Source organism: Crinia signifera, chromosome 6 (assembly GCF_055691185.1).
Source record: "Crinia signifera chromosome 6, ASM5569118v1, whole genome shotgun sequence".
In the NCBI taxonomy this organism is placed as follows: Eukaryota; Metazoa; Chordata; class Amphibia; order Anura; family Myobatrachidae; genus Crinia; species Crinia signifera.
Window position 1 is genome coordinate 116366498 of NC_139222.1, and position 26196 is coordinate 116392693.

Sequence of the window (26196 nt, forward strand, 5' to 3'; positions counted from 1 at the left end):
TTAGGGGAGTTTGTGAGGTACAACTTCACTACTGGTATGAAAATAATTTTTCTGTCTGTCGCTGCAAGAAAATCCTTCAGAATACCCCTTCCTAAATGTGTCACAGATGAAAACCGAAACTGATAAAAGAGAGTGTTCCTCTTACAAAATGTGAGTCAGGTTATATACAATATGAATTAAACATTAATTCTAGACTTTCAATTTAGGGCTGGAGCCGGTACTATGGCATAGACAGTTTGCATCTTTTTCAAAGCGTGTCCATTTTTATATAATTAGGGGTCCAACACTGGGCTGTAACTGCAAAAGGGCAATTGTGAATTGGGACTAATATGGCAGAGCCAAAACTAAAGTTGCAGATGTAGAATCGGACTAGGTGGTCTAAAATGCACTCTAATGACAAGGATGACAGCATTTGATTAGTCACGCAAGATTAACACACACCCAGTCAAACAAAAGGTGCATACACACTGGGCGATATATCAATGCACTATCAGCCAGTGTGTACGATCGATATATCTGTGAACGGCGACGTTCACAGATATATTGTGTTGGCTGTGCACCACAGGCGATGCCCAATGTATCTAAAGATATATTGGGGCATCGTGCCGTGTATGTACAGGTGAACTGCCAAACCAGCCTCCAGTGATTGACAGCTTAGTAGGCAGGCAAAATGCAAATGCACCCGCCGATTTGTGATGTCAATCCCAACGGATCGGGCAGCTTGTATTGAGAACATGCTGCACGATCCGTCTGTAAATATATCTGCAGACCGATTGTGTACCCAGCTTTAGGCAGATTAATTTGCCAGTGGGAATTTACTAATCAATTGCAAGGAAAAAATGGGACACAGTGTATATATATATATATATATATATATATATACACACACACACACACTCTCTCTGACGGTGGCACTCTGGACTTGTAAGAAGTAAATACAGACCACTTTGGTGTAGCAACGTTTCAACGCTTTATTGCGTTTTTATCAAGCGATAATGCGTTGAAACGTTGCTACACCAAAGTGGTCTGTATTTACTTCTTCCAAGTCCAGAGTACCACCGTCAGAGAGTGTGAAGTGCCCCGGTGTATCAGTCGGAGCATACGGGAGGCACCTGGCAAGAAAAAGCCTACTATTTCAAAATGAGTGCCGACACATGTATGTGTATATATATATATATATTTTTTTTTTTTAAACAACGTCTCCAGAGCATATCGGATTTTTTTTTTTTTTTTATTGCGTAATTTTTTTATTGAAGTTTTGTTATATAGAACAATAAAGAAAAAGGTTAAAAAAAAGTGAGCAATTACATAATCCTCACTATAACAATGTGTAACATACATTACGTCACAGAAGCTAGAGCCATAGGTGAGTCATTCCATCTGTCCCATTTAGCATGGTAATGGTGAAGTGTACCCCGGGAGTGATATGCAAACCTTTCGTGGCCGGAAACCTCATCCATCAGTGTTCGCTAATGATGTATAGAAAGGGGGGGGGGGGGGGGGCACAGCAAACTAGTGATGTGCTACAGATGGGGCTGGCTTCATCTTTGCAAGGCTGGCGTTTAACGCGCGTCCCCTGGGCAACGGAGCCTGCCTCAGGTCCTGGCCAACCCCCTAACCCTGCCCGACTCCATAATGCGGAGACGGGCAGGGTCACGCAGCGTCCCCGTCGAGAGACTGAGACATGCGTGCGTGTGAGACAAGGGGTCTGGCGAGCGCGGGCCAAAGATAAAGCCGGCTCCATGTGTATAATGACCTTAGCTAGAGTGGTGAGACATAGGACATATCTGTAGTGTAGGAGAGTGACTTTCTTCCACGTCAAGTGCAAACATACACAGAGCTGGTGACACAGGGGGAAGAGTTAATTCCGTACGTACAATATTAGCCCACGCCTCCTCCCAAAAGGCAAACACAGCAGGACAGAGCCACAACATATGCCAAAAGCCTGCATCATGACAACCACACCTAGGGCAGTCCGTAGATCTAAGGCCAACTTTATGTAGTACTACAGGTGTGCGATCTGCACAATGCAAAACATACAATATTTGTTGGTATCTAATGCAGGGAGTGGTGTACTTAACCAAACCCAAAATCTGTACCCACTGTGTATCCTCAATATGACCCAAGTCACATTCCCATTTGGTTTTTAAGCTGAGAGGAGGTATGTAAGCTAAGAGTAGCATATATATATATATGGTACTTGTTTGGTTTAAGCTAGGTTTAGAACTAGGTATTTTAGTGGAGATGGTGAGAGAAGCAGTACAGAGCCACCAAATTGCGACTGGACTAATGTCAAAGTTGGAAGTACCTAAAAAATAGTTTATTTGAGACCCCAAACTCCTCACACAACTGCTAAAATGATTTGAGATTGCCATCTATAAATAGTTGTGCAACTGAAGTAAGTCCCACCCTTAGCCAAATATTGTCCTCCGAGGATGATGGTAGATCTTTAAATGCAGCATTTTACCACAATGGAGATTCTCCATCTATACCGTTCCAACCACAAAGAGTGTAATTGTCTCCAAATGGTTAAAGCCTTTAAGAGAAGGGGGAGGGTCTTTAGGGATCGAACTGGACAGGAGAAAGTGCTGAGGGGATATCGAAGGACCCATGTGAACAATAAAAAAGGCAGAGAATGAGGGACCATCTTGGCCCCTGAGCCAGTTAGATATGTGCATTAGTTTGGTTGCAAAATAATACATACAGAGATTAGGCAGACTGAGGCCTCCATCACATTTAGCCCTCATTAAGATCTGGAGAGCCACTCTGGGAGATTCTCCTCCTCTCCCTCCCTTCCCCTTCCCCCCCCCCCCAGATAAACGAGGAGAAAATACTATTTTTCTTAACAAACACCTTTTTGGGGATATAAATAGGAGAGTGTTGTAAGAGATACAAATATTTGGGCAGAACAACCATCTTCAGAAGGTTAATACGGCCAACATTCATAAGGGGGAGTTTCCTCCAAACCCGTACTTTCTTTTGGAGGTCCGCCGTGAATGGGTCTATATTATACTGCACATTTACCGGTCAGGAATAACCTAGACCCCCAGGTACTTAAAACAAAGAGTCCACTGGAGCAGGGATGTACTAGGGAGATTACCAGGAATATTACCAGTTAATAAGGAGGCCAGAAAAAGTACCAAACAGGTTAACTGATTCAAGCATTGCTGCCAGTGTGGGGCCTGCATCTTTTAGAAAGAGGAGCAGGTCATCAACATATAATGCAACAACATCAGTAGTAGTGCCTATGGGAATTCCCCTAATGTTGGGGTTATTACGAATCATGCAGGCCAGCACATCTAATTTTTTATTTAGAGAAGAAAAACAAAAACCCACCGGGACTTGCTCTGGGACTTCGGCTTCGGCCTGCCCACATGGCATTTCGGGCCATAGCCCATCACGCGGATTCAGTATTGAATCCTGGCGTTCAGAATCCCGACGCCGGAATCCCAACAGCTGAAATGCCGACAAGGGGGGGACGTGGATCGCCCCCCCTTGCAGGCCCGGTGCGTCGCTACGCTCGGCACACTAATTTATTCTCCCTCCAGGGGTGTCGTGGACACCCACGGAGGGAGAAAGTGTCGGCATTTCGGCGTCGGGATTCTGAACGCCGGGATCCCGACCGCCGGGATTGTAACGGCATCCCCATCACGCAATAGGCAGACAATAAAAGATAATTTTTTCAAGTCCCGTAGTGACGCCTTGTTTTCATTATTATCTACATCAGAGGAGCTTCCCCACCTGGCACCCAGACCAGTACTGTATATTGCTACACAGCAAAAAGCAAGTAGTGCCAGACCCTTGGCACGAGAGACACACACAAAGAGGGCACCTCATGTGCAATAAGCTTCTTTTTTAATAATAACAATTTATAAGAACCCAGAGGATAGTACTCATCTAAAACACCTTTACCGATTAGGATGCTGAGAATCGGAGTCCTTATTTTGTAAGTTTGCTGAATCGATTTAATGAGGTATTCACACTGGCCTAGGTCATACGATCCGCATCGACTGTGGAATCATCCTTAAGCGGCGTGTCTGCATGATGATCCTCAGTTGTAGATCCTTCCAAAAATAAGGAATGTTTGGTGCCTAAAGCATGTTGCAGAGAAAATGACACCTGTACCAAACCTTGGACAGATTAGGTCTGGCCTTGTTCCCAAGCCGATTACACCGGCTGAGTAAGGACCTGGGTAAAAGGGGGAGCAAATGGAGCCAGTAGCCCAGTCAGGTTCACAGAGAACATTCTCAGTGGCCTTTGGACCAGGGCCCGGCCAAGAGCAGCACTCGCAGAGGCCAGAGTGGTCCTGCTCAGCAATAGTAACATTTTTGTTACAAGTGGTACATGTATAAGTGCACAGTGCTGGAGAGTTTCCCACTCTGCGGCCTCCCTTTTCAGAACCCTTAGAAGACATTTTGCAAACACTGTCTTGTGGCTATTATTTATCTACAAGCCCACTCCTATACACACTGTCATGTAGGGTAGGGTAAAGGAAAGCATTGTACAACAGGCACCAATAGAAATTAGTGACAATATACTGAAACACCTGATAGCCACCACAGGGTGATGTGTAGATATATATCCTCACATCAATAAAATATCAAACTGAAGAAAAAACAAAAACGCATAAAAATATTCAATACAGTTGATAGTACAGTAAACTTTCATACAAGAAATGTGCATTGTGATCTGCCGTCAGCCAGCTCAGTCTGCCAGGAGAAAATGGCCCCTGCAATAGCTGAGGGGGGGGGGGGGGGGAGGAGGAGCGCCATCGGTGGGAACCCAGAGCGAACCATAGCTGAGGGGAGAGGGCAGAGAAACAAGGCTATGTCTGTCCGCCCGACGGTCACTGGGGAGTAGACGCAGCAGCGCAGACAGCCCCCGTTTCAAAAAAAAAAATTAAAAAAAGAAACATTTTAAAGAAATTAGGGCTGAAATAGCCCTTCTCCTAAAGATGGCGCCCTGTTCCTCAGAGCACCAGGGAAAAAAACTGGTCTCTAAGGACAAGAACGTGTGTAGGAGGAGCAGCTACGGGCTGCACTTCCAAAGAAATATATTCTCCTTGGTGCCTGGTTTGGTAATATAATTTACATACTGTATCTACAGTATGGTCCATTTTAATTGTGGATAACAAAAACAATGTTAGTCCGAGATATAGCAACGTAGTGCTGTATATCCCATCACTAACCATGCAGATACTAAATTGCATATGTACCACAATGACTGCTGAGCCCTGCACTTTCGGCGTTTATGACCCCAGGGTCCCTCTGTGCATGCGCATAGGGAAATGGCTGCAACAGGAGATGCTGGGAGGGATCGTATTTGATCCCTCTGATGGCATCAATGCAGAGAAACCTATGGGCTTCCATAGTAACCTGGCATTACCCACTGCACCTATGTGTTGATGTATGAAAAAGTCTGGTAATGTATGGGAACAAGTATTGTTCAGACAAATTGGCTACACTTGTGATTTAACCCCTTTAAAAAAAAAAAATGGAATACTGTATATTATTTTTTTTAGATTTTGAACACAATTGTACCATTTATAGAACACATTTTCTCCTTTCACCATCCACTATTAGAACTCCTACAGGGCTTACATATTACTTTAAACTGGGAAGGGGTCATTCTAGGTCAGTTCACCCAATGAATCAGATTTTCATGATACTTTGTACACTTGATACTACCACAACTGCATTCCATGCCGAATTGATCCCGATGCACACTCCCATTTAATCTATATCAAATAGAAAAATGGATGGTGCAGGCAAGTCTATTATATAGTACAGATCTGTACACTATAGTCAAAATCTACTGCGTTTTGCTTTGCCGTACGATTTGATCCAGATTGATTGAATCAGGATCTAATCACAAGGCAATTGCACCCCTTAATGCAGAGGAGTTATAATGTCCCTTTTCTTTTTAAATTGACCCTTAAAGTATACTTTATAAGGCATTGAAAGAAATATACTGGGATTTTCATTGCCTGTATGAGTATTTTACTATTTAGTTACAATTTTCTTTAGAAATGAAAATAATATGTATAATTTTGCCAGCCAGGGGAGTATTTTATGTTGTATGTATGTATATTGGTTAGTTTGTTCACATTTTATGATCAGCAACCACAAGCACTGGTTTTGCTATTGCATTGACTAGAATTCATTTGAATTGGTCCTGGACCACAAAACTGAGGCACCCCTGCAAGGTTCCCAAGGGTGCCACGGTACACAGTTTGGGAACCGCTGAGTTAATAGCTATGTGGTAGTATCAAGTGTACAAAGTATAATGAAAATCTGAATCGGTGGGTGGCATGCCTGGGTGAATTGACATGGAATGACCCAAAGATAAATGGTGATGAATAAGCAATATGGTCAAAATAGTGGGAAATGAAGGTAGCAGCTAGGAGCTGCAGATCTTGGAATAGCCATCTGTACCTTCTGAATTTTAGGAGCAAGATTGATAGCTCATACAATTAACCATGTATAGGGTTTATTCAAGTGCATACTTTATTTTTATTTGGTACTTATGTAGTATCTGGGCTGCCGATTTCTAAATCGGGTACATCGCATCGCATGCGATGACCCAATTTTTCCATAGGAATCAATGTTAAAATAAACCTGTGGCGAGCGTAGCGAGCCACCGAGCCCGAAGCGTGGCGAGCGTAGCGAGCCCCGCGAGGGGACACAGAATACCGTTCGCTCGCCACGCTTCGGGCTCGGTGGCTCGCCACGCTCGCCACAGGTTTATATCCAACTCCATGCCCACTTGGATAGTAGGGGTATGAAAAGGACCCCTTTTTCCCATTGAATTCCATGTTAAAATGGACTCAGTCCATTTTAACATTGATTCCTATGGAAAAATCGGGTCATCGCATCCGATGGTCGCATGCGATGCGATGCGATATCGCATCGCATCTGATTGTATGCCTTAACTTAAGGCATACAATCAAAAAATCGGCAGCCCAGATACTACATAAGTACCTTTTATTTTTTAAATGAAACATTGTAAACTATTATAACTGGATCTTTCACATATCGGAAAGGTTAAGTACTTTGGACAATATTGCACTGCCAAAATAAGTCTCCTGCCCCGTACTTGTCTTCAGCTCCTTACCTTGACATCCCAAATAGGCCAGTGGCTGTTGAGCTATTACCAGTACTCGTGTATTACTGTATACATCAATATTTATTGTCATTGAACAGAATGGCATTTTTTAACTCACAGTATAAGAACAGAATCAAGTTCATACAAAGACACAGATGCCAAGGAGGTGCAAGGCAAAAATACTGAACAAGCAACAATTCCAATGATGTTCCTCAATGTGCAATGTAAATGGTGAAGAACATACACGTCCCAATGCACAAAGTGCAATGTTTGAGTTGACATTTATAAACACAATCAGTGCCATTAAGCTTGATGCTATGGATCTTATCGGAAAAAAAAAAGTATCCCCCAGTATCAACGCCAACCCGAAGCACGACGAGCGCAGCGGTACGAGTCCTCCGACCTTTTCATACCCCCACTATCCACATGAGTTGATTTTAGATAGTATGGCGAGCCCCACGAGGGGACACGGAATACATTTAAAGTAATACGCGTCCCCTCGCAGGGCTCGCCACGCTTCTGGCTCGGTGGCTCACCACACTATATAAAATCAACTCCATGCCGAAGTGGATACTGGGGGTAGGGAAAGGTCGGAGGACGCATACCGCCGGCACTCGCCACGCTTCGGGTTGGCGTTCAAATGGGGGTGGCATGGGGGTGCATTTAACATTGTAAGCACCCATTAGGGTGTTTATACAATTAAAAATCGTATAGGGGGGCCATTTAACATTGAAAACACCCATTAGGGTGCTTATACAATTTAAAACCTCATCGCATTGCATGCGGCTAGGTGGCATGTGATGCAACGCATAAGATGCCATACGATTGAAAATCGTGGGTGCCGTGCTAGGAAACAAGTACCTATGTATGTATGTAACAATGTAAATTAATCCATAACTGAAACAATTATTACATTTTGAGTTCTACAACATTAGGATGAATGATTCACTGTGTGCCATTTGTCATGGTAGGGGCAGCCATTGTGTGCTAAACCAACATTCATCATACAAATTATTTTACTAGCAACCAATGGCAACAATGATACGACTTCCTATTAAACCGATCGTTCGAATATTTATTCCAGCTTACACATATGCTGCCTGAATGAAGGCACTGGCCCATAGTGAATTGACTGACTTATTACAGGAAAAGAACTACCGGTACTTGAATCCAGGCATTGAGCAGCACCTGCTGTAACAGTGTGAAGTTAATTTTGGACAGGGCGAATGATCATACTAAAGACCACATATGTAAACAGAGCCTGAAAATATACTATTTCCAGTGGCTGATTTGTACAAGTTGCTCTTTAAACTATAGGCCAGGTGAGCAGTGCTGCAGCTATAAAACAAGGGTTGAATGCGGTTACTCTCAACATGTAGACATGCAGAATCAGGGCATCAAAGGCTTCTCTCCTGATTGGCTGAGATCATCCCCATAAATGCCCACTTAAACGTAAGCCATTTTGCAAAATGTAAAAAGTTCTGAGATGACGAGCAAACTGCAGCAACCTAAATTTGTGTATGTATCTGAAGCCCAGAACCTCTTCCTTTGCCCAGTTTATGGCTCACTGGACTGTAATTTACTGGCAAGTTAGTGGTTCTCTTCCATTGTTGCTACAAATACAGCAGTGTGGCAGTACATGAAAGTAAGAACGGACAGGCACAAGGGGAGACTGGACAGTTCAGGTGCCGAGAAACACCAAGATCAGGCCTGAAGCATGCCGCATATTTACATATAACCTATTAAAGGCTTCAGGAGTAAAAATCGTTGGGGGGGGGGGGGGGTGAATTAAAGAGATTCTAAGCTGCATCAAAAGAATAGAGGGGAGAGGGTACCTGTACATAGTACAAATTGGACGAGTTTGCTCAGAACCCCCTGGCAGCTTCCCAGGAGGCTCAGATGCGACCTGGCACTTGATGTGCCATTTTTACATGCAATAAATTGCAACACTTTTGGGCACTTTAAAACATGCCTGGCCATCCATACAGCTGTTATGAAGTCCCAGCACGCACTACCACAATTCTGTTGTTGGGAAATGCTTCAAATCTGGCATGGCATGTTAGGGTGCGTAGTTTCACAACAGCTGGAGTGCCACAGTTTTGCCATGCCTGGATGAACAGTGTTCTTCTGTAGCAAACAAAAAAAACCCCCTAAAAAACAACGGATGTAAAAATGACTGTAGACACACAACTTCGACCCCAGCAAATATTGGTTCATGAGGCCCTTCCAATTAATGAAACTTTATAACACTTGGTTCCCAAACATGTTACGTTTCAGAAGAACAGGTATATTTATTATTCACTGCCATTTTAAGGTGGAGCTAATTATTTCACTTGTGATTCTTGGGCAGACGTATCAAGCTTCAAAAAGTGATAAACAACCAGTCAATCAGCTTCTGTCATTTTTCAAACCCAGTCTGTGGTGTGAATTATGAGCTGATTGGCTGGCTGTTTAACACTCCCCATTTTTTTACTTTTTGAAGAGTGATACATCCGGCCGTCTGTGAGGAGACTGGTACAAAAAAAAAAAAAAAAAAAAGGTACTTATGTAGTATCTGGGCTACCGATTTTGAAATCGGGTCCATCGCATCGCATATGACCATATCGCATGCGATGCGATGGACCCGATTTTTCCATAGGATTCAATGTTAAAATGGACTGAGTCCATTTTAACATGGAATTCAATGGGAAAAGGGGTCCTTTTCATACCCCTACTATCCAAGTGGGCATGGAGTTGGATATAAACCTGTGGCGAGCATAGCGAGCCCCGCGAGGGGACACAGAATACGGTCCCGCAGAATACGGACACAGAATACCGTCTCGCTTCGCTCGCCACGCTTCGGGCTCGGTGGCTCGCCACGCTTCGCTCGTCACGCTTCCAACTCCATGCCCACTTGGATAGTAGGGGTATGAAAAGGAGCCCTTTTTCCCATTGAATTCCATGTTAAAATGGACTCAGTCCATTTTAACATTGATTCCTATGGAAAAATCGGGTCATCGCATCCGAAATCGGCAGCCCAGATACTACATAAGTACCAAAAAAAAAAAAAAAAAAAGGACTTTGTGAAGCCTTGTGGATAGTTTGAGAACCTATGCTTATACAATTGAATTCCACTTTATTTGGCTCTCCTGTACCTTCTAACACAGGGCTGGGCAATTGCGGCCCTCCAGTTGTTGATGAACTACACATCCCAGGATGCTTTGCGTTAGTTTTGCTATGTGGCCATGCTGAAACTGATGCAAGGCATGCTGGGATGTGTAGTTCATCAACATCTGGAGGTCCGCAATTGCCCAGCCCTGATCTAACATATTTCAAGAGATATCTGTACCTCTCTAAATACTTCCATGTTGTTTATGCAAATCTGATAAAGACTGCTCATTCAGCAGTATAGCTGTCCTTGTATTCGCCTTCGGGACAGATGAGAATGCAATGGATTTATCTGGTAAATTTTTCTAATGATCACTAGTCCCTAAAGGATAGATGGCAAATCTCATCAGTTAGGTTAGGGGGTATGCAATGTGGGATCACCCGCCGACAGCAGTGATCGAGGCCCATTTGCAGTCAGATCGACCTCATAACGACAGACGGGATTCAATGTCCCGCCTGCCGATGAGCGCAAAGGGGGCGTGGCTGCAAAAACTGCCGTGGATTGTCGATCTGCGGCCTGGATAGCGACAATCCATGGCCGTTAACGGCAGAACTGGCCCGACAGCTTCTGAAGTCGGGCCGTTCTGCCGTGATCCCGCATCAATGCTGTCATTAATGACAGCATTGAATAGGGAGCCACCGCTATTTCCCCATGTCGGAAATAGCGGCGGCAGATTGCATACCCCCCCTATATATGAAAAAAATAGCTTGACGTTAGAAGTACAGATGGTGGGGTGGGTGGGGGGAAGAGAGGAACAGGGTCTCTTGATCCCAGCTGAACGGGATGTTGTTTTATGACCCCCATATTTTCTATGTAAAGTTAAATAAAAGATAACTGTCCCAGGCAATGGGGTTTTATTTAACATTGCAGTTTTATTTTTCTCCACAGAAGGTAGCAGGTTGGTTGGGCACAGCATATGTGACCCTAAGTATAAGGTTGGTGGGCCTAGTTTGCTTCTTTGGTAGCTTGTCTGATATGCTCAGCCCCATATGTTTATAATTGATGTTCATTAATAAAATCTCCAGCTGTTATGGAACTACACATTCCAGCATGCCCTGCCACCGATTTTATATAATGGATTGCTAAAACTGTGGCAGGGTATGCTGGGACATGTAGTTCCACAACACCTGGGGGGCCATAAAAGTTTGACACCGCTTGAGGTTGATGTCATTTATAATGGTGTGTTAGGTGTCTTGTGACATTCCCTGTGGCAGAATGAATTTTGGCTCATTCCCTGTGGCAGAATGTGAGTATATTTTTTAGTAATCCTTTGAAAATTGTATATAGGACTGTTTTTTTTTTCTTGCGGCCCACACAAGACTTAGACCTTGATTATTCGGCCCAGTTGGGAATTTGAGTTTGACATGCCTCCACTAGAGTATCAAAATTACAATGCTTTAGCGTACAAGCTACAATGCTTTGACGCTGAGCTATCAACAGCGAAAAGTGACGATAAACCACCGTCAGTATTCAACTCACTCCACTTCACTCGCTTTTTCAACCTCGCATGTTCCCTGAGGAGAGGTGGGAAACGCCAATTGTAACCATTAAAAGAGGTGCTTGCCACAAAAAATGCCACGGACTCGCTGCATTTGCAGCGAACATCGCCATTTAAGGGGATCCTTGCCGTCCTCTCACAGCGAGGATTTGTCCCTTACATTGAATACGATGAGGGGGTTTGATGGCGAGGACGGCTTGTTTTCGCGTACAAACCCCCTCACCGGCCACATTGAATACTGCCCTTTATGTACTAAACAAAAATGCCCAAACCATATTTTTTTGTTATAACTTTGGTAAAGTAGCCAAATTATTTGCTGTTATCACTGGGATACACTGGAAACATGCAATGGGTCACAAAGGGTTAACATATACGTACTGCCATAAATGGATTTGTATCTTATAGCCGGCTATAAAAAGGATGTTTAGTCTGCTACTCAAAAACAAAATTCATGTAACTAAAGAATAAAAATAAAGATATTCACCCTGCACCATCAATCTTTCCATAGTAAACATTTTTTGATATAAAAAAAAAAAAAAAAAAAAAAAAAAAAGAAGGACTTTTCACTGTAGATCAGTGGTTCCCAAACTGTGTGCCTAAGCACCCTGGGGTGCAGTGAGGTTCTTAACAGGGGTACCTCAGGTTGGTGGTCCAGGAACAAATGTATGGTCAAATGCCAGGCATAACTCACTGAATACAAGTTGGCTTATATGAAGAGCTGTTCGTAAACATTTACAAATAAGTTTCAGAAGTATAATAAAAAATTAGCCAGCAGCACAGTCAATATATTACAACTTGCGGGAGTGTGCAATAGCTTTTTAATCCTTTCTGCAACAATATAGAGTCTACTGTGAAGCAAGCCTTAAGCTGTGTAGACATTAAATAATATGCATTGTAACAACCATTGTTAACAATATTTTCATGCATATCCTCCAGTGTGTACACACTCTGGCCCTTAAGGTTCCCATACTAGGTACGATACATATCTCATCGCACTTTTTGTACTAGATCTCATCGCAAAACCTATGCAATGCAAACTAGTCCAAATTGTATACAATTGTACTGTGTATGGACACCTATATTAACTCTCTCTATACATGTTAAATCTGCACCGCACATGGTTTTGCCCATTTTGAGATCGCAGTACAAATTTGATCAGATCTGAATAAGGGCCTATAGCCTTAATGATGCCCATTCCTGTGTGTTGTCCTCCATCATCTGTACATGCAGGACAAGAGTAATATCCTCCATCAAGAGCCATACTGCAGCCCAAACAATCTCCCCGCCACCTAATCCGGTTATGCACTTGCCAATACTGGCTACCCTGCCTTGTCCCATCGTTCCTGATATCACGGTGGGCATACATCCTCTAATACAGGCATGGCCAAATTGTGACTCTCCAGCTGTTGTGAAACTACACATCCTAACACGCAAAACTGTGGCAAGTCATGATGGGACTTGTAGTTTAACAACAACTGAAGGGCTATAGTTTGGCCATACCTGCTCTAGTGTGTACCCAGATTTACTATAAGGTATCAAAAGATAAGGCTGGGATTGTATGGGTAGGAAATTTGTTTTTCCCATACAAATCAGTAATGTTGCGATTATCCCCAGTGAAGGACACTGCAGAAGCCGTACTGGACAAATAATGGCAATTGGTTATGCACCAAACTGTCCTATTGGGCCAAACATCGGGATGCGGTCATCTATTAGAATGAACTTAGGTCTACAGTCATTAGGTCGACCCCACTAGGTCGACTGGCAGGAAGGTCGACCTGACTTAAGGTCAACATGGGCCAAGGTCGACATGACTTAAGGTCGAATTTGCATAAAGGTCGACATGAGGAAGGTCGACTGGTCATAAGGTCGACATGGGTTTTTCACTGTTTTTTGAGCCGACAGGCGGTATTTCATGCCCAACCATCCACTAGGGCGTGGTGGGAGAATAAAATAGTGTGCCGAGCGCAGCGAGGCACCGTGCCCGAAGCATAGCGAGCGATGCGAGGGTCCGATTCTCATTGCCAACTGTGTCCATGTCGACTGTGTCGACATTCGGATCAAAAAACAGTGAAAAACCCATGTCGACCTTATGACCAGTCGACCTTCCTCATGTCGACCTTTATGCAAATTCGACCTTAAGTCATGTCGACCTTGGCCCATGTCGACCTTAAGTCAGGTCGACCTTCCTGCCAGTCGACCTAATGACTGTAGACCTAAATGCAGTCTGACGAATGATCCCATTCCCAAACATCTGGAAGGTGCACAAACTGGATGGTTTCCTCCACTGTGGTGCTCAAGATGGGTGTAAGATAGCCACACTGATAGTGATAGTTTGACCTCAGATTCCAACCTAACCAGAGTATGGATTGTATCATGAGGAGTTTGGCCTGCTTTAGCTACTACAGAACATAGCTGACACCTCAAGAGGTTGGACCAAACCGTACCAGTATAAATACCAGGTTGAAGCAATAAATTCTAGCACACGCATGGGAGCTTTTGCATTTTTCAGTATTTGTTTTGTTCCTCTAAGGTAGATATATACTTTAGATAATGAAACGTATATGTCCTTGAAATGCAGCCACATTTTAAGCTATAGCTCTGCCTACAGCCATATAGACAGAATTAATAATAATTTACTATAAGTTGCACTAATCACAGGGAATCTTTTCATTAAAGTGCTTGGTCTCCCCATGTTCCAGAATTGCTGTTCACCTCTGCTGCAACAGGATTGGTGTGAAAAGGGTTTCTAGAAATATCTGACTTCATTATGCAAAGAAAATGGAAGTATGCAATGTCCTTTACCAAGCAATCTTTAGTTTTGTCAGGCTTGTAAAAAGTTTACATATTTATTGTGTGATCATCAGTTGTATTGATAAAGCAACTTGTATTCTCAATTCATTGCATGGAAACCAAGGGTAAAATGTAATAGGGTGAGAGAATCAGAAAGAGATTTGGTAAGAAATCTCACCCCATAACTTTCAGAATAGTAAGTAATACTACATATTCAAGTGTGCCTGGGCAATAGTTTTCAGTAATGTGACTTAATCCAACGCATATAAATTACTTTCAACATTAACTAGCTTAACATGGCTTACTGTGATAAATTACATTGGTCATCTTTTAAAACAAACCACTGAATGCCAGTCACAATTATATATGTAATGGATCACATACAGTATACGGTCAGTTAACCTGTGCACTTCTCCTGACTTACAGTAAAAAAAAAAAAAAAAAAAAGTGAAGTTGGCCTATGGAGAGGATTTCATTGCGTCACTTACCAGTCACATCTAATACTAGTAGGTCAGACATCACTAAGAACAAATACCAATTCATAACAAGTATGCGAAGGAAGGTGACGCACACTGTAAACCATACAGATTTACATAGTTTAAAAACCTTAAGTAGGTTATATATTTCTTTACATTGCAACAATCCAGCTCAAGCCAAGAGTAGCAGTTTCATAGTTTCAGGGAGAACAGCCATTGTGTAATCGTAATTTCCCTGTAATGCTCCCTGAAGGGATGAAATGAAAGATTAACATTATCCTCAATGCAGTAGTTACAGTATTATTTGTTTCTTTAGGGGAAATAAATGAACATTGCAAACTCAGGCTTGAAATATTCTGGAATGATAGAAGGTTCCACTAGTCCAGAGAACAGCAGTAGCTGTACCATCAAAACAGGTAAATCCGCCCCAAAGTGCAGAGACCGTTATGGGTTTACTGCCAGGCTCCTCGGATGCTTGTACACACTGTGTGTTCTTACCATCTCTTCTCTGGTAACAAAGCGCTCACTCCTTTTAGGTGCTAAACATGTCCACGCATTTCATAAGGCTGATGTGCAGAGGCGGCTTTGTATCAAAGTTAATGGAAAAGGAATGAAATGGTTGTTGTATAGATGGGTTTCACTGAAGTTATTTGTCTATCAGCCCGCCTTCCTTCAACTTGAAATAAAAGAATTTTTCCAGCGTATTGGCACATTTGCAATAATCGCTGTCTGGCGGGTTGTACTCTCGACAATTCGTGATTATTCTCTGGAGGTCAGCAATAAAGATCTTTTTGGTCACATAATATCTATTCTTCAGCCTCTCAGTCATTGTTTTCAGATCTAAAATAAAGATGCAAACATAGGTGTACAAGATTAACAATCACTGCCACAGTCTACCTTTCTTTACCACAATAAGTTTATACAGGCAAATTTGTAGACCCTCCCGCCCTCTATGGTGGTCGATGACTGTCTCACCTCCACCCTGATCATTGCTTCCCACACTACAGTTCAGGACTTTGCCCGTGCTGCTCCTCTTCAGTGGAACATACTCCCTCACTCAATAAGAGGCATCCAGGCCGTGCAAAGCTTCAAATGGGCACTGAAAAAACTCACCTATTCATCAAAGCGTACCCTTCTGCTACATAACCTAATTCTGAGGCTGATCCTCCGACCCCCTGCCTCATACCTTGGCCATCTCTGCCTGCTTACATCCTGCTACCAAGCCACCTCTCATTTGCTTGCACCTCAGGTAACCCATCTCCCCTTCCTACTAGATTGTAAGCTACTCAGAGCAGGGCCAGCTTCCCTCCTGTTGTCAAAGCCCTCTTCTGTTCACATTTCACTCACAGCTCTCCCATAGCCAAACACTCAGTGACCATCGTCGTCCACATACTCATCTCCATCTTTGGCCACCAGCCTTAAGTAGTACATTGACCAAGTCCTCACTACCTCTTTTTACCTGTACTCTATTTTTGTTATTTATTTACTGAAATGTTGTTTATTTTAGTCTCCCTGTACTGTTCCTTTGTATGGCACTGCGAAACACTTGTTGTTAGAATTTTATTTCTAAGGCACCACAACAGGCATGAAAAACCAAAACACACAGGTGTTATTCAGCTGCAGATGTTTGGCCAGCCATTACTCAAGAAAAGTATAGCACCAGGAAGATGGCTACACATATACCTAGTTTGCACAAACATACAAGATATTGTGTATATTTATAAGATATTGTGTATATTTATAAATTATACAAACACAAATTACTACTGTATAGAGCACATCGGAACCTCACCAATCGGAAAACGGATAACTTCATAGTAATCTGGGGCTTCAGATTTCTTCACAGGTTCCATGAAAGGCCAAGCACTTGGGTGTGTCTAAAACCAAACATACTTTGTAATTATATATTAAAATAAATATAGTGTGTGTGTGTGTTGTGTTCCTTGTCAAGAGCGAAAAAAACAAAACAAAATGATGGTGTCGGATGACTGAGCAACATTCGGGACTCCGACTAACAGGGGCTATTCTCCCTCATGGGGGTCCATGGGCCACATAAAGGGAGCATAGAAGCTGTGGCGAGTGCAGCGAGCAACAGAGCCCACGTCTTACAAGTCGGCAAGGGGCTTCGATCCACTCACCACCCTTGTTGAAGTACTAATGGTCGGAATTCCGATATCAGTATACTGACTGTCAGCCCGACTGACTGTACTAGGGTACACTAAGGGGGCATTCAATTAATGGCAGGAGGAGAGAAAATAAGCTATGATAATTTCTATAGAAATAAAACAAATTCTCTAACCTCCAAAAATAATTTTTATTTAAACTACATTTTTTTTTAATAGGAAAAAAAAATATCACAGGGACTTGCTTCCCCCGTCCAGGAGGCACCAGCTGGGATAAATACATCACGCAGCAGCCCTCTCCCCAATGGGGGGATAAAGGGGAGATGACCAGAAGGCTCATTTATTTTTACTTATCATACAACTGGGTTATCAGAGCAGACACCCCCACAATTTTTTTTTAAACATTTTAACTGGATAAAGCAGGTTATTGGGGACACTCATAGCTGCGCTATATCAAAATTGGTCGCAAGATTTTTTTTAACCTTGCTCCCCATTAAAATCCCTTTTAAGTATGGCTATATTATCCCAAATAGAACACCAGGGATTGGAATACAGATATGCCATTTTACATTTGTAGATTACCACCTGTCTTGTTACCAAACACAGAGGTGGCCAGTCTGTCAGATGAACCAACGCTATAACTACCAGACTGAGCTATTGGCATTAATAATGTATAACACATTAATTACTCCATTCTAACACACTAAACTACACACTAATGCAGTTTATTACCTTTATCTGTGCTAGAAGATTCTTCAGGACATTATACAATTGGTCTGGATCTTTAATTTCTTTCCTGCAGAATAAAATAAGACGACTATAAATTTGGGTAAAAACAAGACAATGTAATAATAAAGTGAAAAAAAATAATAATAAAAAAAATAAAACCACTTGCTATGCAAAACGTGTGGGTGTGTGTGTGTGTGTGTGTGTGTATGTGTGTGTGGGGAAGGGGGGGTGTAAGTCTTCCCACCTATAAATGGACCTGCAGACTTTTTTTTCTCCCCTTCAGTGCCTCTGGATTAGGAAACAAAATTTTTGCAGGGAAGATGCATTACTTTATTTTTACTTATTGTTCCCCAATCACCCTGAGGCATGACGAATTACCAAATTTGCTCACATTTTCTCAGATGCTAGCCTTAGCTTGCAATTGGTCAATACCCAATTCTATGTGGGGTTCACATAGGGTCCATTAGGTCACTCATAGGTGTATCCTTACATCTTAGAATGTCAAAGTTGTTCTTAGCAGGGAATCCTTTGAAAAAGCTACTGGGGTTAGCAGTTAAATGCGTAAGGGCCCCACCATTGCACACCTAAATTGTTGGAGAATTGCAGTCTGAACCAGCCCTGGACCTATCCTTTTGCCACACCATATTACCATATCATGGCCACCAGCACTCTCTCCGCAAGTGGATAACAGCCAGCTCTTTTGCCTAAGAGCATAAAACCACGCTATACACCTAGGGCCTTATTCAGATCTGCGTGCATTCGCACGCAGATCCGATGTTGACCATCTGCGCATGCGCAGACGGGTATCTGCGCATGTGCAGGCATATGGTGCGTGCACCCACGGCGACCTTTCGGGTCCCCGGGTGCACGCACCCATGGCAGCGAGGGGGGGCGGAGATGGGCGGGGGGCGCCGGGCTGCCCCATTACCATATGGGAACGCCCAGCGTTCTCATGGTAATGAGGCAGTGACGCGGGTGTGTGGGCCGGGTAGCTGACATCACCGGATGTCAGCTGCCCGCCCATATCACGCCAGCATGCACGCAAATGTAAGTAACTCAAAAGTCACATATATGCGTGCACGCTAAACATCATTCGATGGTCGGTGACCATCGAATGATGTGGGCGGACACCCCAGCAAAGCGAATGGATGTTTATGAAAACATCCATTTGCTGCTGTGCGGGCGAAGCCGCACATTGCTGGGGCGGCCGGGGGGGGGAATGCGTTCGCCGGGCGGGGTTTGGTGGACTCGCAAGGCTGTGAATTCGCAGCCTTGCGGATCAACCTGAATAACCCCCCTGGAGAGTGCAGTTAGCTGGTTAATTCCAATGGCAATATTTCAAATAAAGTTAAAATCGCATTTTCCATAGCGGTTAATTGTACTCACCCTTTTTCTTTACAAGATGGTTTCCACCCAGTTTCCCCTGAAACAAAAAGCCGTCAGTGTTGCAGTAATACTAAGACCCCTACCAAATCAGCCAGCAATAGCATCAAACAATAACTGGCATCTCCTACAATGTTTGCTCACTTACGTATGCCTGGGATACATTCCACTGGAATCTGTCGCACCCCCTCCTTGAAACAGGTAAGCCCAGGATATACTTTGCGGATCTGAGCCTGTCTGCGTTCAATCAATTTCTTAATGATCTGAATTGAATGTGGAAATAGGCATTGATCACACATTTATTTAAGGGCATATTATGCAAGAGCATTTCAGTTTTCACATTCCTAGAGGTAAAGATAACATTTTCTTTATGAAATCCTAAGCCCACAACATATTTGGATTCACTGTATCTCTACAGGTATGCTTTATTAAATGCATTACAGTTTGTAAGAAAATGGAAGAGAACATTTCAATTTGTACACTAGATCATGTCCAAAAGGCACGAGACGAGAAAGACTTGGTATGCTCATTACTACAAAACACAATAAAGCATCCTACTAATAACATGGTCTACAATGTATCTTAAGGGACTGCTCATGGTGCAAATATATGTTACATTGGGGCAGATGTATTAAAAAGACAAACGCAATGGTGATAAACAGTGATCAACGGCCAGCCAATCAGCTCCTGTCATTTTTTCAAACATAGACTATAACATAACAGTTAAAAGTGGATTGGCTGGATGTTTATCACCCTCGTGTTTATTTATTTTTAAGGCTTAATACCTCTGCCCCATAGAGTGCAGGCAACGCCAGCATCACTCCAATAACACCGTGTCCCAAAACAATGAATAAAGAGTATCCCAGCTGCAGAAAGAAAATAATCAGCTTGATGCTCATACCTCTTTTTGTTTCTTGATGATGTGGGAAAGTTCTGTGTAAGGAATGCGAGGGTTGAGCTCACACTCCATCAGGGTGGCGCCTTCGTAATCCTTGATATAACCCAGGTAACGACTCTTTGGAACTTTGATGTCTTTTGAAAACCCCTACATGGGAAATGTGGGGGAATAATGGAAAGGTTGGGTGAATACAGAAATAGTTACATAAAGGAGAGAAACAAGGAATGGAGAAAAACATTTCTTCTGATTTTATGAAGATCTCGTCGCTACAGGATTTAAAAAAAATAGTACTAAAGCTTTAGAACAGAAATGACAGCATCATGCTGGAGTCATGAATAGCTGATCACACAAATTGAAACAAAAATCACAACAGGTATCAGAATTATATTACTGCAAATATCTTCCAAGTAAACCAGTGTGTGAAACCTATTGATTAAACCTTATTGTATAAAGTCAGCAGGGCATCTGCCAGAACACTGCAACACATCAGATCTGTACAGGCTGTCAGCAGAAAGACAAGCTCTAGAATAATAAGGCAGCATGGATGAAAAATAAAGGAAGTCAGGTTCAAAGGCAACATAACAAAATGTTACTAAATAGTGGATTTACAGAAATATAGACAGCCATTAAACCCTGATATGCAGTACATGCGAATCATGAAAGCCAGAAATACAGCAAGTTTTTTTTTTGTGTGTATAAGAGGGAAAATGAAACACAAACACATATAAAAAATTTTACAGGTCGACATCTGCCTACATCTTGCACAATGCTGAGTAACAAGATAGTTAGAGCAAAAGTACTCACCTGTTTTTTAAAGTATCCAATGGCATATTCATCTGCATATGTCAGGAAGTACAGGATGTTGTGCTTAATGTGGTATTCCTTTAAATGATTCATCAAGTGTGTTCCATATCCCTGAAGATGACACAAACATATCACCAGGGCCAACTTTAGAAACATTCCACATGGAAGGTCACGCCTATGAGCCATCCTATGTCGGTGCTGGAGTGGAGTGGTGCAGAGCCAGAAAAGCAGTCTGCTTGAACAGTGCAGCAACCCCAGCCCAGTGGTCCCAAGCCCCTAGACCACATCCCCTTCATCTCACCAACTACACTATCCAAGTGTATCCCCCCACTCCCAGGCTCTTTTAGCACCCTAACAGATGAAACAGATGAAATGCCACAATGTATCCAGTACTGATCACTGTTCCCTATGTAAGTAACCTGCACTGTCCCACTCCCACTCACAGGCCGCCGGGAAAAGTTAAATACCGATCACCGTTGAGTGAATAGATGCTGAGTGCATGCCTGTCGTTAAATATCACCCCCTCCCATCAGCCACACCCCTTTTCTAGAGGGGGGTGTCAGGATTCTCTGCCCACACACCAGCTACATACCCTGCCCCCATTGTTGACTGAACACTAGGAGGCTAATATGCATATTTTTTCCCCCCCAGGGACAAAATTTGCACACAGGGTGCTATAATACCTGGAGCAGGTCCTGTACATTACTAACAAAAATAAAAAAACAGAAAGGCCTCTTCCCAAATCTAGAAAATAAATATTATATATTTTTTTTTTTAGAGAAATATTTTTTTTTTTAGAAAAAGCTAAATTTGGTGTTTATGTCAACAAAGAGAATTAAAAGGTTATATAGACCTTGACTTGCTCATTTGAAGTCACTGCGCAGAACACAATCTCTGTAAACCCTTGAGTGGGGAACATCCTGAAGCAAATACCCCCAATAACACGACCATCTTTTATCAGAGCCAAAGTTTTGTGCTTTCTGTAAATAAAATAAAAAAGTAAAAATTAGGCTCAGCATTTAAAATAGTTTATGATTTGTGCTATAGCTCTAAAGTAGACTCTTTATAAAAAAAAAAAAAAATAAAAAAAAAAAAAAAAAAGTTCTATTCTTTCATATTTTATTACAAACATGGTCTGACCAAGGCAGCACAGTTATGCTGGGTGCACACCAAAACGATTTTGGCACAATCCCATCAATCTGGATCCAATTCAGACTGATTGGATGCAGATTTGGTCAAAATTGTTTGGTTGGATCTGAATCTGAGCCTACCTGCTGCAGGTAGGATCTGTAAAAAGATCCATTCATCTGAATACAGAGGGGTTCGGATCGTATGCAAATCGTACTAACCGATTTGCATACAATCCAAATCGTTTTGGTGTGTACCCAGCATAACAGAATGCCAATTTCCTTGGTCACTTATGGGGCCCATACATCTGTAATGGTTTGACCCAATTAGCTATTCGGTGCTATACTGACCAAGTAATGATCAGAATCAGGGATTTTTGGCATGCTGAATTACCCCATTTTCCACCAGATCACGGATTGAATCAGCATCATTGAATCACAGCGATGATTTATAGCCCACAATTTAAATTTGATGAACATATATCTCTTATGTTTGAACATCATGGTCAGCACTGATAGTCCGTATCCAAGGTGCTCCCTAGTCCATTCTTACAATCATATACGATGGTGCCAGGGCCAAAGACACAGCGCATAGCACATATTACATACACTATAATGGGGGACAGACAACGCTGTGTGTATTAAGCTGTAGTGCAGCACCCAAGACTCAGCATTAGGCTTCACCCTCCTAAGCCCACCCCCAGGGCCCTATGAAACTAGCCAATGGGCGGCGTTTGGGGGCGGGCAGGCAGATATATAGATATATATATAGATATATATATATATATATATATATCTATATATATATATAATTTTATATAAATGCAGGTAAATAGGCGGCACTCATGGTGTTTGTAATTCAGGGAAACAAACTCCCAACACATTGCTAGAGCAAAGTCTCTAGAGCAGTGATTTTCAACATTTTTGCCTTGCGGCACACTAAAAAGGGATTTTTGTAAGAACTTACCGTTCGAATCCCTTTCTCTGATATGGTCCTGGTGACACAGCTCAACACTGGGATGTAGGAGGGTCCGAAGGAGCCAGGCACCTATCCTAAAGTTTTAGAGGGTAGGCTCCTCCCCTACTGCATCCCTGGACTCTTCAGTTCATCTTTCAAAGCCACTGGAATACATTAACTCAGTACAAACGCCTGCACATATTATATGCACATTTTATAACAGAAAACTGTTAACTTTTAACCATTTTAACATGAACATCATGAAACTTCTGGCATACTTACTGAGCGTAAGGGAGGGATCGCTGTGTCACCAGGACCATATCAGAGAAAGGGATTCGAACGGTAAGTTCTTACAAAAATCCCTTTTTCTCTTTCAATGGTCCTGGTGACACAGCTCAACACTGGGACGTTCCAGAGCCGGTCCTTTGGGAGGGTACGCTCAGGTCTGCAGCTCTCAGCACTGCTCGCCCGAATGATGCGTCCTCCGACGCGAACTCATGGAATCTATAGAATTTGGCAAATGTGTGAACAGATGACCAAGTGGCAGCTCTGCAAACCTGCTCAGCTGTGGCCCCATGTCGAACCGCCCAAGAGGTGGCAACTGACCTGGTGGTATGCGCATTTATTTTGGCCGGTACTGGTCTACCCACTTTGGTGTATGCAAAGGCTATCACAGACCGCAACCACCTAGCAATAGTCTGCTTAGATGCAGGCCAACCAATCTTGTGTACGTCATACAATACCAACAATGTGTCAGTCTTCCTGACACTCTTCACTCTGTCCACATATATGCGTAAGGCACGCACAACATCCAAAGTTCTCAACTTGTCCCTTTTCTTAGAACCCTCTGGGGGTTGAGACACAGGTAGAACTATCTCCTGATTTAAATGGAAGGTAGATACCACCTTCGGTAAAAACTGAGGCACTGTTCTTAAAACAGCCCTGTCATCATGAAAAATTAAGAAAGGAGATTTACATGACAAAGCTCCCAATTCTGAAACTCTTTTAGCAGATGCTACTGCTAACAAAAACACTAGCTTCCACGTAAGAAACTTAAAGTCAGCCGACCTTAAAGGTTCAAAAGGTGCCTTTTGAAGGCATTCCAAAACCAGTGATAGATCCCAAGGTGCTACTGGTTGCTTGTATGGAGGTTTCAACCTGGATACTCCTTGTAAAAAGGTTTGAATTTCCGGCAAAATGGCTATCTTTTTCTGGAAATAGATGGACAAGGCCGAAATCTGCACCTTCAGTGACTGAAGGCTTAGGCCCGATGAAAAACCATCTTGTAAGAATTCCATCATTCTTGATAGCTTAAAATGAGATGTATGAGCCTTTCTTCTCTCACACCATCGAATGTAAGTCTTCCAGACTCTATAATAATTTGCCGAAGATACAGCTTTTCTGGCTTTTATCATAGTCTGTACTACTGCCTCAGAAAACCCTTTTCTTTTCAAAATGGTGGTTTCAATAGCCAGGCCGTCAAAATCAATCGATCTGAATCCAGGTGATTGAAAGGGCCTTGTCTTAGAAGGTCTGGTCTCAGAGGTAGACGCCATGAGTCCACAGACAACCTCTGAAGCCTCGAGTACCAGGATCTCCTTGGCCAATCTGGGGCCACTAAGATCACTGGAACCTTCTGCCCCTGTATTTTCTTCAGAAGTCTCGGTAACATTGGTACTGGTGGGAATGCATAAAGGAGATCTCCCTGCCAGTGAATAGTCATGGCATCCACTGCCTCCGCTAGTGGATCCCTTGTTCTGGCATAGAACCTGGGCACTTGACGGTTGATCCTGGATGCCATCAGGTCCACATCCGGAGTTCCCCACATCGAAGTGATTTGGTGAAACACCTGAGGGTGTAAGCTCCATTCCCCTTCCTTGAGCTCCTCCCTGCTCAGGAAGTCGGCTTCTATATTCTCTATTCCTGGGATGAATATAGCCGATACAGCTGGAACATTCTGTTCCGCCCATAGGAAGATTCTGGATACCTCCCACATGGCCAATCTGCTGCGTGTACCTCCCTGGTGATTCAGATACGCCACAGCCGTGGCATTGTCGGTCTGAATCCTCAAAGGGAGGTTCTGTAACCTGTCTCCCGCCAAGGAAATGACTTTCCAGACAGCTCTCAGCTCCAATATGTTGATTGGTAACGCTGATTCCTCTGCCGTCCACAGGCCCTGAAGCCTGAGATCCAGGACTATTGCCCCCCAGCCCCTGAGACTGGCGTCGGTAGTTACTATCAACCAGTCCCAGGTCTGTAATGACCGACCCCACTGAAGGGAATCTACTTCTGTCCACCATTTCAAAGATTCTCGGGTGTCCGAAGACAGCACTATCATCTCGGATTTCATGGTCAAAGTGTCTCCTGACCAAGCTGACAAAATGTTCCATTGGAACCTCCGAGAGTGGAACCTGGCAAATTGAAGCGTCTCGAATGACGCCACCATCTTCCCCAGGAGCTTGAGGCACCTCCATACTGAAATGCTCTGAGCCCTGAGAATCTCCTGGACTAGGGTGACCAGATCCCTGGCCTTTACCTCCGGGAGGAATACCCGATGAAGATGGGTGTCCAGTATGACTCCCAAGAATTGGAGCCTTTGTGACGGTACCAACTGAGATTTTTGCAAATTTAAAATCCAGCCGTGAGCCTGCAAAAAACTGATGGCCTCTGCCAAGTGACTCTGCAGCATGGCTGCTGACTCTGCTTTGAACAGGAGATCGTCCAAATAGGGTATTACTGTGATTCCCCTGAGCCTCAGCACCGCCGCCATTACTGACATTATCTTTGTGAATACCCTTGGCGCGGTTGCTAGCCCAAAGGGTAACGCCCGGAATTGTAAATGCAGGTCTCCTATGGCAAACCTCAACAAGGTCTGATGTTCCGGGTGTATAGGAACGTGCAAATATGCGTCCTGGACATCCATGGACGCCAAAAATTCTCCCTGGTCCAGACTCAGGAGTACTGACCGTAGAGACTCCATTTTGAAATGGTCTACCCATAAATGAACATTTAGAGACTTCAAATTTAGTATTGGTCTGAAAGACCCGTCTGGTTTGGGCACCAGGAACAGCGTGGAGTAAAAGCCTTTCTTCCACTCTGTCTTGGGGACTAGTGTCACCACCCCTTTTTCCAAAAGGGAGTGCGCTGCTCTCACAAGA

The 26196-nt window shown here is 43.2% G+C and overlaps 1 protein-coding gene across 1 annotated transcript in view; it reads right to left on the reverse strand.

Moving 5' to 3' along the window:
* Positions 1-15128: 15128 nt before the first annotated feature.
* KAT2A (lysine acetyltransferase 2A) overlaps positions 15129-26196 on the reverse strand; it is a 32209-nt gene continuing 21141 nt past the window's right edge. The window contains exons 11-18 of the mRNA XM_083146897.1: positions 21807-21933; positions 20954-21064; positions 20153-20296; positions 19400-19514; positions 19255-19291; positions 17872-17935; positions 16809-16893; positions 15129-15856 (exon numbers count right to left, since the gene is read on the reverse strand). Coding sequence (XP_083003023.1) covers positions 15663-15856; positions 16809-16893; positions 17872-17935; positions 19255-19291; positions 19400-19514; positions 20153-20296; positions 20954-21064; positions 21807-21933 — 877 coding nt within the window. The 3' untranslated portion in view covers positions 15129-15662. The remainder of the gene's footprint in view (positions 15857-16808; positions 16894-17871; positions 17936-19254; positions 19292-19399; positions 19515-20152; positions 20297-20953; positions 21065-21806; positions 21934-26196) is intronic.